Source organism: Gossypium arboreum, chromosome 2, assembly GCF_025698485.1.
Source record: "Gossypium arboreum isolate Shixiya-1 chromosome 2, ASM2569848v2, whole genome shotgun sequence".
Taxonomy (NCBI): domain Eukaryota; kingdom Viridiplantae; phylum Streptophyta; class Magnoliopsida; order Malvales; family Malvaceae; genus Gossypium; species Gossypium arboreum.
In genome coordinates, this window is record NC_069071.1 from 14,032,276 (window position 1) to 14,043,226 (window position 10,951).

Sequence of the window (10,951 nt, forward strand, 5' to 3'; positions counted from 1 at the left end):
GCATGAACAATTTCATGCTTAACTAAATTTCTTCTTAGCTTTAGGCCAGTGTTCTTTCCGGTCGAGAATTGTGAGATACGAATTCGTGTTAAAAAAAATTCGTCCCATCGTTATTCATTTTTTCCTAAGTATCGGGATAGACCAATCATCCCTTAAAGTTAAATTCGATTTCAAGTCAAAGTGCACGTTGGGTTGGAGTTGTGTTTGCTTACAATTGGAGATTCAAGTCGGCCGTGCTGTATTTAGATTTTCGAGAATAGATCGAGGAAGAAGTGATCGGGTTTAAACGACCCACGCGGTTGAGGCCGTTAATTCGAGTTGGGTTCTTCAAAACGTAAGGCTGGCAGAATCTTGTATCGGGAACACATGTATCTTGATTAGATAATTGGTAAGGGTTGGTTTGTAGGTCGTACCGGAACCAGCTGTAGAGGAAGGATTGGTGTTTAGGACGTTCTTAACTGCTATAACCAGCTTATCGATTGGAGGAGAAGATTAATTTTCGAGGATCGATTCTCAACACAAAATTTACCGAGTCTAAGGCTAAGACTTATTACATTTGATTGCAAATCCCAATTTAATTTCTGATTTATTTAATTATTTATCTTAACAGTTTTAATTATTTAATTTCTAATCAATTTCAAAATCCCCCGCTTTACTTATTTATTTGCTTATTTTTTAGCTGGTACGTTTAGAGTCGTGGGCACGATGCTAGCCACGACGCTTGACACGACATTCTGTTTATAAGCCAAACTCAAAAGTTGATTAGAGTACCAATCACTGTGGACTCGACCCCACTACCACTCTTACTACTATTTAGAGTATTTAGTAGGAATTATTTTTGGTGAATTCGACGCCCATCAAATTTTGGCACCGTTGCTGGGGATTGGAGATATTTTCTAACCTTTGTTTGACTACCTTATGGCTAGATCAGAACCGGGAAATCTAGAGTTTGATCCAGAAATTGAGAAATTGGCCCGACAACTACGAAGAGAAGCCTTACGTCGTGGTAAACGGCCAAATCCCGAATTTGAAACTATATCTTACACTGAAGAATTTTTTTGACGAACCAGACGGGATGGCTGAACAAACTATACGCCAGCTCACAACGGCACCGGATGAACAATAGCCCTTATGTATAACCTATCCGGCAGGAGGAATGCTGTTTGAGCTAAAGTCGGGTTTGATCCACCTATTGCCCACTTTTCGTGGACTACAAAACGAAAATTTGCACACCCACCTTAAGGAGTTCCATATGGTGTGCATAAGCATGAAGCCTTAGGGAGTAACAGAAGACCAAATCAAAATTCGTGCTTTTCCGTTCTCATTGGCTGACTCTGCTAGAGAGTGGCTATTTTATTTGCCTTCGAAATCTGTCAACACGTGGTTTAACATGTCTCATTTGTTTCTTGACAGGGTCTTCCCTGTAGCCCGAGCAGCCTAACTAAGGAGGGACATCGTAGGAATCCGTCAGAAGGACACTAAATAGCTCTACGATTACTAGGAGCGATACAAAAAGTTATATGCGAGCTGCCCACAACATGGATTGACTGAACAGTCACTCTTGCAGTATTTTTATAAGGGATTACTCCCAATGGAAATGAAAATGATAGATGCTGCAAGTGGAGGAGCACTAGTCAATATGACGCCTCAAAGAGCGAGAGAGTTGATTTCAAACATGGCTGCCAACTCTCAACAATTCCGACCGATTACAGAACCCACGAGATGGGTTCATGGGTTAAGTTCTTTATCTCTAGAAGACAAGATTGATAAGCTGACTAATGTTGTTCAAACTTTACTTTCAGATAAAACAGGCCCATCACGGTTATGTGGAATTTGCGCAAAGCCAAATCACCCGACGAACTCATGTCCTATTTTACAAGAGGATTCGGCGGAACAAGCGAATGCTGTCGAAAACTTTTCAGGACCACCTTAAAGGCGATATGACCCCTACTCAAACTCGTATAACGTAGGGTGGAAAGATCACCCGAATCTCTGCTATGGGACGAATCCGCAATTCAATCAACCATACCAACAGAGGCCACCGCAGAATCAACAAATACCACCTTCAAAGTCATCTTTGGAAGCCATAGTGGAAAAGTTAGCCAATAGTACTGAGAAATTCCAACAAAAAACTGACATGCATTTGCAGGAATTGGATAAGCAAGTGAGCAAACTCGCGCTCATGGTTAGCCGTTTGGAGTCCCAAGGTAAGCTGCCATCCCAGACTGAGCCAAATCCTCGACACAATGCAAGCGCTATGACATTAAGGAGTGGGAAGGTTTTGGTGCCCGTACTTGACACAAGTCGCGGCCACGACACTAGTCGCGCCCATGACACTAGTCAAGATAGGGAGAAACTTGACACAGAGGCTCCAGTAGAATCGGTACCACAAAAGTCGTTCACAGTACCACCTCCGTTTCCCGAAAGACTAGTTCAATACAGGAAGGAGCGAGACGAGAAGGAGATCCTCGACACCTTTCGAAAGGTGGAAATCAACATACCTCTTCTCGATGCAATTAAACTGATCCCACGATACGTAAAATTCCTAAAAGAATTATGTATGAGTAAAAGGAAACTTTTGGGAAATGAAAAGGTAAGTGTCGAAGAAAATGTCTCTGTCGTTCTGCAACAGAAAATACCGCCCAAATGTAAGGACCAAGGTATGTTTTTCATATCCTATAAAATAGGTAGTGTTGGTATTAAAAAAGCAATGTGTGACTTAGGCGCATCAATTAATGTTATGCTTTTTTCAATTTATAAACTACTTAATGCAGGTCCTTTAAAGGAAACTGGTGTGATAATCTAGCTTGCAGATAAATCTGTGGTACATCCGGAGGGAGTATTAGAGGACGTTCTTGTCAAGGTAAACGAGTTAATATTTCCTGCAGACTTCTACATTATCAACACGGAGGATGAAAATTCAGCCAATTCATCTAACACACTTCTCGGGAGACCAATTTTGAGTACCGCTCAAACAAAAATTGATGTACGAAGTGGGATACTCACTATGGAGTTCGATGGAGAGGTGGTGAAATTCAATGTCTATGAGGCCATGAACCATCCTAACCTGATTTCTAATGTTTCTAATATTGATATAATTGATCCTTTAACTGAATTATGTTTAGAATATTATGACGAGGATGAATTACGAACCGTTCTATGCAAAAGTCTGGACTTTGATGCCATTAAGGAACTGGAGGAATGGATAAACTTTGAAGATTCGGTTCATGAAACAGTGGCTCATATGGAGGCATAACAATGGAGGAACCCAGGTAAATTTCTTGAATTAACTCCATCACAGACTAAGTTCGTACCATCTATTTTGTAGGCTCCGGAGTTGAAACTCAAACCACTCCCAAGCCACTTGAAGTATGCTTTTCTCGGTGAAGGAAATACACTACTAGTGATAATCTCGAGTAAACTCTCGAGGATAGAAGAAGAAAACTTGGTACGAGTCCTTAGGGACTATAAAGAGGTAATTAGGTGGACAGTAGCTGAAATTAAGGGGTTAAGCCCCTCGACTTGCATGCACAAAATTCAAGTGATGGATAATGCTGTACCTAAAAGAGAGGCTCAAAGGCTTCTCAACCCGCCTATGATGGAAGTGGTGAGAAAAGAGGTTCAGAAGCTACTTGATGCCAGGATGATCTACCCCATATTTGACAGTAATTGGGTTAGCCTAGTCCACGTAGTACCAAAAAAGACCGGTGTAACCGTAGTTGAGAATTTGGCAGGTGAGATGGTTCCCACTCGGGTCCAAAACGGGTAGAGAGTCTGCATCGGTTATAGGAAGTTGAATTCCTTAACACGGAAAGATCACTCTCCACTTCCTTTTATTGACCAGATGTTAGAACGTTTAGCTGGAAAGTCTCACTATTGTTGTCTTGATGGTTACTCAAGGTTTTTCCAAATTCTAGTGCAACCGGGGGATCAGGAGAAGACGATGTTTACGTGCCCATTTCGCATATTCGCTTACAGACGGATGCCGTTCGGACTCTGTAACGCACCAGCCACTTTTCAGAGGTGCATGGTAAGTATATTTTCGAACTACATTGAGAAAATTAACAAGGTGTTCATGGACAACTTTATTGTATATGGTAAGTCCTTCGAGGTATGTCTGACTAATCTTGCAAAAATTTTGGAAAGATGCTTAGAATTTAATCTTGTTCTAAATTATGAGAAATGCCATTTTATGGTAGACAAGGGATTAGTTCTAGGTCATATTATTTCTGCTGAGGGAATTTCTGTCGATAAAGCAAAAATCGACATCATTAACTCACTACCATACCCCACAACTGTGAGGAAGATTCGATCTTTCCTTGGTTATACAGGTTTCTACATACGGTTCATTAAGGACTTTTTAAAAATTGCGCAACCTCTCTGCAACCTATTACAGAAAGACAAGGAATTCGAGTTTGAGCAATCATGCAGAAAAGCGTTTGACACGCTCAAACATAAGCTCGTTTCAGTGCCTATTATTCAAACACCGAATTGGATTTATCCTTTCAAGATAATGTACAATGCTAGCGACCATAGCATAGGAGAAGTCCTTGGACAAAGGATCAAGAAAGAAGCACACGTCATCTCCTATACCTTTAAAACTTTGAACGCTGCCCAAATCAACTATTCAACCACTGAAAAAGAGTTTCTAGCTACAGTCTTTGCCTTAGAAAAATTTCGTTCATATTTATTAGGACCTAAGATTGTGGTTTTTTCCGATCATGCAGCCCTCAAATATCTAATCGGGAAGAAGAAAGTAAAACTGAGACTTATAAGGTGGACACTACTTTTGCAAGAGTTCGATCTCGAAATAAAAGATAAAAAAGGAAGTGAAAATTTGGTGGCTGACCATTTGAGCCAAATTCCTCCATCAAAGGATGTAACACCACTTAAAGATGATTTTCTGGATGAAAATTTACTTGCTGCCCAGATGATTTTTCCTTGGTATGCAGACATGGTGAATTATCTTGCTACAGGTATGATCTCTCCTAACCTATCGCGATCTGAAAAAGACAAGATCAAATGTGAGTCTCGACAATATATTTGGGATGACCCCTATCTTTAGAAGTACTGTTCCGACTAGGTAATTCGTCGATGCGTTCCTAAAATTAAGGTAAAATCAATTCTATCCTTTTGTCATTCTTATGCATGTGGTGGGCATTTTGGCCCCAAACGAACTGCACATAAAGTATTTGAATGTGGACTATATTGGCCAAATATTTTTTGTGACGCATATCTGTTTTGTAAAACTTGCGAAAAATGTCAAAGGGTAGGAAATGTGAGCGAAAAAAATGAAATGCCTCTAAACCCTGTGCGTGTCTGTGAAATTTTCGATATATGGGGCATTGATTTTATGGGGCATTGATTTTATGGGCCCATTTGTCTCATCATTCGGGAACGTTTATATTTTACTTGCTATTGACTATGTGTCAAAATGGGTGGAAGCAAAAGCCACTCGTCGTGCTGATGCCAAAATAGTAGTTGATTTCCTAAAAAGTTATATTTTTTCTAGGTTTGGCACACTGCGAGCTTTGATCAGCGATCGAGGGACATATTTTTACAACAAAGTAATTGATACGCTCTTGAAAAAATACGGGGTGGTGCAACAAGTCGCTACAGCTTATCACCTACAATCGAACGGTCAGACGGAAGTGTCGAATCGAGAAATCAAGTTGCTTTTGGAGAAGACCGTTAAGCCAGATAGAAAAGACTGGAGTTTGAGACTTAACGATGCATTGTGGGCATACCGAACAGCTTATAAAAGACCCATAGGTATGTCTCCTTATCGACTAATTTTTGGTAAACCGTGTCATCTTCCTGTTGAGCTAGAACATAAGGCGTTTTGGTCGGTCAAACTATACAACATGGAATTGGAAGCTACAGGTAAGCAACGTAAATTAAATATCCAAGAACTTGAGGAAATTCGACGAGAAGCATATGAGAGTGCCTAAATTTACAAAGATAAGGTCAAAGCGTACCATAACCAAAAGATAAACCACAAACAATTTTTGGTAGGACAAAAAGTATTACTTTATGACCTACATTGAGAATTTTTGCAAGTAAGCTTCGGACTAAGTGGTTAGGGCCTTTTATTGTTACTCACATATTTCCACATGGCGCAGTCGAGGTTAAAAGCAAAGAATCTGGAAAAATTTTCAAAGTCAACGGGCAACAATTAAAGCCTTTTTACGAAAACATTCAAGTCCACTTGGTTGAGGAATTAGTCCTCGAAGAGCCGGATGAATAAATTTCTGGGTCGTCGAGCTAACGACGTCAAAAAAGTTCTTTTTGGGAGGCAACCCAAATTCATTCGCATTTATTCTTATTTATTTAATTTTTAGTTTAAGTAGAACTTAGGGTGTAAATAAATAAATTTTTATTTAATTTTGTTCATTTGATGTTTTCAGGAACTTAAGGGAGGATACGAATTTTCTTGGATAATGATGATGGTGTGGGCACGACTTTCTAATTTGGTGATAGTGAAAAAAAATTCCTAACCTTCATAAAATCCCCCCCCCCAAAAAATCAAAATCCACTAAATTCCTAACCAAACTCATTTACCCTAAACCGAAATACCAAACTACCCTACCATCAGCCCAATACCCACCCCCCAATCCACTTACCCAACATCAAACACCTAACATAATATACCAACACCCAAACCCAACACCAAAAACAAGCCCAAGAGAGGAAAAAAAAATGAGCCAAATGGCATAATTGACCCAAAGAAAAAAAAAAGAGAAAAAAAAAAGAGAGAAAAAGAAAAAGAAAATTAAACACCCAAAAATCCCCAAAATCCATTTCCCCTTCATCTTCATCTTCTTCAAACTTCAAAAAGAAACCCTAACCCAAGCAAGCCACCTCACTATCGCCGTCGCACTCCCCATAGCCAGCCTAACACCGTCGCACCCACCCCACGCCACCGCCGTCGACGAGCCCAAACCCCGATCCCTCCATTTTCTTTCTCCTTTTCATTTTTTTCTATTTTTCCCCCTCCACTTACAACCATTATTTTTCGGCCTTCTCTACCGTTGTGCTACCATCGAACGATGCTATAACCCATCGGAGCCCTTACCCTTGCTCAACCGCTCCTCTTCTCCACAAGGAACATCTCCTCTAATTATTTTCTTTTTCACCACCACCAAGCCACCCTTACCACTGCCGAACGATGCCATCCCCGAAGCTCCCACTGTCATTCTTCGAAAAAATAAAAAAATTTTGACCCAAAACCGCGTCGCCACAGTTGCGCCACCGCTAATCACTGCCAACTCTGCCAGGCGCCACCACCGTATCCACTTTCATCGTACCAGCAGAACCAATTACTCGTGACATTCGTACGGAAACCATGGTCCGAACTCAGAACCAAACGGCTGACAACTTTTCAGTTTCACTCAATCAAAATCGGTATCGATTCTTCGCGCCTCCAGTCGTTGATATAGCCGACGATGAACCTTCCCCACCTCCTCTTAAACGAACGGCCCGACTAACGAGAGCACGTCGCCAACAACGTTCGACTCCAGTAAAACTGGAACACTCGGCCAGTAGCTCCACTATATCCGAAAGGTCAACCTCTAACCCTCAATCTACTTTACCTTTACTGACATATCATGCAGGTAACTCGGACGAGGTTCGACCATCTAGTGACCATGTCGACCCCTCTGCGAAAGAATGTGTTGCCCAACGCCAAACACGATCGTCCCCTACTCGAAGTCGTCGACAACAGACACGTGAACCAGCGACACCACTGCACAGCAGTACTGACGCTGCTGAAAATTCAAGTCCACCTCCCTCGCCTGACGAATATGTTCGACCAACACAAAATAGTCAACGTAATAGACGAGGTCGTGCCAACAACATTCCTACCGAAGGACGATTGCGAGGGTTTTTATACTTTTCGACCCCAGAGCATCGCACACGATATGACGACATTCGACAACACCCACTCCCAGTCTGTAAGTAAATCAATTCCACCACTCTTAATATGCTAAATATTAATGATGTTGTGACTACTTATTTTGATGCTATTGGTTGGAGCTGTTTTGCAAACATATCCTATGATGCATATTATGAGTTAATATATGAGTTTTACACCACATTTAGCTTCAATACTACAACATTACAGACTGTTGAAATGCAAAACATTATTTGTTTTTGTCGCTTGGAAAGGACTTTCGGATGTCGATATCTGATTTTAATATTGCCACGGGTTTCATTGACCTTAAGAATATTCAATCTGATTCCTATCATACTGCTCTGTTAGATATCCCAAGTGACTTTAATGCTCAAGATGCCTATCGTGTTTTAGCCCATTCTGATCAACTTTATAATCTGAAAACCACAAAAGACTTATTGGTGCATGAACCTGCTTTAAGATATATTCACCGATTTTTGGCATTTAGTTTTTCAGGACAAAACGATTCGTCCTCTGTCTTAACGAGAATTGAATTATTTTTCTTGTGGTGTATGCATTCCGGTTATAAAGTTAATTTAGGATATTAGTTTGTACGAAATTTTCATATTGTTTTGCGATGTAATCGTCCTCTGATACTTGGGTCGTATATTACGAACTTAACCTTTACAATTTTTCCCTCTGAAATTGATTTCTTGTCTGTAACATTTGCATATCATATGGACAGCCTATATAAATATTGTTTGGATTCTATGGGTTTGCTTGCCAGCACCCCTACTGCGTATTATTTTGTTCTTCTAGGTACAATGACTGCTCGTGGGAATATGGTTTTTCGACAACGCCTGCATTTCACTACTCGAGAACAAGAGGAACAACCTCCGACTGTAGAGGCCCATTTAATCCAAATCGAGGCTCGACTTGGAACAATGGAAACCCAAGTCTCCACAATCCTCGACATCTTGCAGAATCATTACTCCCAACACCAACCACGTCATTAACATATATGGGGAGTGTTCTTAACTTTTTCTTTTTATTTCGGCTGCTGACTTTTATTTCATATAATATACGCTTGAGGACAACCATAGGTTAAGTAGGGGGGATGGATGGTAAATATTCATGAATTTTTGTTGCAGGTCTCTCTTTTGCATGTGTTCAATTTTATGTTAAATTCATTCGATAGTTTATTTAAACATTGAGCCTTTAATCTCGTACTTAGTTAATTTGGACAATTGGGCAAAGTTTGAATTAAAATGTTCAAGTATATAGATTAGTCAACATTTGTGTCTTAAAATTGACTTAAAATTGATCAAACTTTATATTTTGAGAATTTATTTATTTTTTACCTAAGTTGTTTACATTGATTATGTATGCAAAAAGAGACTCGATTTTAAAAATTGTACAATAAATTTAATGTTTGAAAAAACAACATGGCATGAGCTAAGTAGGGGGGAGTTGATAAACATATTAATTTACATAATTCTTGTGTTTAATTTGGTTTATTTTTGAATTAATCCCTGCTTAATTGGTGATTTTATGATTTAATCTTGTCAGGGATGCAATTGGTCAAAAACGAGCAAAAAAGGGGCCAAATTGAAAGACAAATCGTTGAGTTGTGGCCAAATTAAAAAGATGGGGAAAGCCAAGGATTTAACATAAATTTTGACTTTGTAAAAAGCTAAAAATAGAAGATATTATTTTGTTTTATTTAATTTTATTATTTATTTTTATTTAATTTTATTAATTTAGGATTAGGCTATTTTTAGTAAACCCTATGTATATAAATAAGGGCTTTTAGTTCTTAGAAATATCATCCTTTGTCTTTACATTCCTATTTCAATTGGGATTGAATTACTCTCTCTCTCTCTCTTGTATTTCCTTCTCCAATTTGGAATTGGAATATCATTTTTTCCCCTTCAATTTGACGTTACATTTTGTAGCCTTATCTCCAATTTTTGTTTCTTTTCCATAATTGGGTCAATTGCTCTCCAAGTCCTTTCCATTCATTGCTTCACCATAATCATCAATCTCCTTTCCAAGCTCACAAAGCATGAACAATTTCATGCTTAACTAAATTTCTTCTTAGCTTTAGGCCGGTGTTCTTTCCGGTCGGGAATCATGAGATACGAATTCGTGTTAAAAAAATCCGTCCCATCGGTATTCATTTTTTTCCTAAGTATCGGGATAGACCAATTATCGCTTAAAGTTAAATTCGATTTCAAGTCAAAGTGCACGTTGGGTTGGAGTCATGTTTGCTTACAGTTGGAGATTCGAGTCGGTCGTACTGTACTTGGATTTCTGAGAACAGATCGAGGAAGAAGTGCTTGGGTTTAAAAGACCCACGCGATTGAGGCCATTAATTCGAGTTGGGCTCCTCAGAACGCAAGGCTGCCGGAATCTTAAATCGGGAATACGTGTATCTCGATTAGATAATCGGTAAGGGTTGGTTTGCAAGTCGTACTGGAACCAGCTGCTAGAGGAAGAATTGGTGGCTAAGACGTTCTTAACTGCTATAACCAACTTATCAATTGGAGGAGAAGATTAATTTCAAAGATCGATTCTTAACACGGAATTTACCAAGTCTAAGGCTAAGACTTACTATATTTGATTGTAAATCCCAATTTAATTTCTGATTTATTTAATTATTTACCTTAGCAGTTTTAATTATTTAATTTCTAATCAATTTCAAAATCCCCCGCTTTACTTATTTATTTGCTTATTTTTCAGCTGGTACGTTTTAAGTCGTGGGCACGACGCTTGACATGACATTCTGTTCATAAGCCAAACTCGAAAGTTGATTAGAGTACCAATCCCTGTGGACTTGACCCTACTACCACTCTTAGTACTATTTAGAGTATTTAGTAGGAATTATTTTTGGTGGATTCGACACCGATGGATGGTAAATATTCATGAATTTTTGCTGCATGTCTCTCTTTTGCATGTGTTCAATCTTACGTTAAATTCATTCGATAGTTTATTTAAACATTGAGCCTTTAATCTCATACTTAGTTAATTTGGACAATTGAGCAAAGTTTGAATTAAAAT

At 39.2% G+C, this 10,951-nt stretch overlaps 1 protein-coding gene across 1 annotated transcript; it reads left to right on the forward strand.

Annotated features, from left to right (window-relative positions):
* The first annotated feature begins 2,137 nt into the window (after positions 1–2,137).
* Positions 2,138–3,256, forward strand: LOC108466166 (uncharacterized). Its single transcript, XM_017766523.1, has 2 exons — positions 2,138–2,660; positions 2,814–3,256. The coding sequence occupies exons 1-2, from the start codon at positions 2,138–2,140 to the stop codon at positions 3,254–3,256; spliced, it is 966 nt and encodes a 321-aa protein (XP_017622012.1).
* The last annotated feature ends 7,695 nt before the right edge of the window (positions 3,257–10,951 follow it).

Bases quoted from the DNA above. Each gene is read 5' to 3' on its own strand.
- LOC108466166 (XM_017766523.1), top strand. From the start codon at position 2,138: ATGCATTTGCAGGAATTGGATAAGCAAGTGAGCAAACTCGCGCTCATG. The intron at 2,661-2,813 runs GTATGTTTTTCA...TCTAGCTTGCAG, and splicing joins GCCCAAATGTAAGGACCAAG to ATAAATCTGTGGTACATCCG.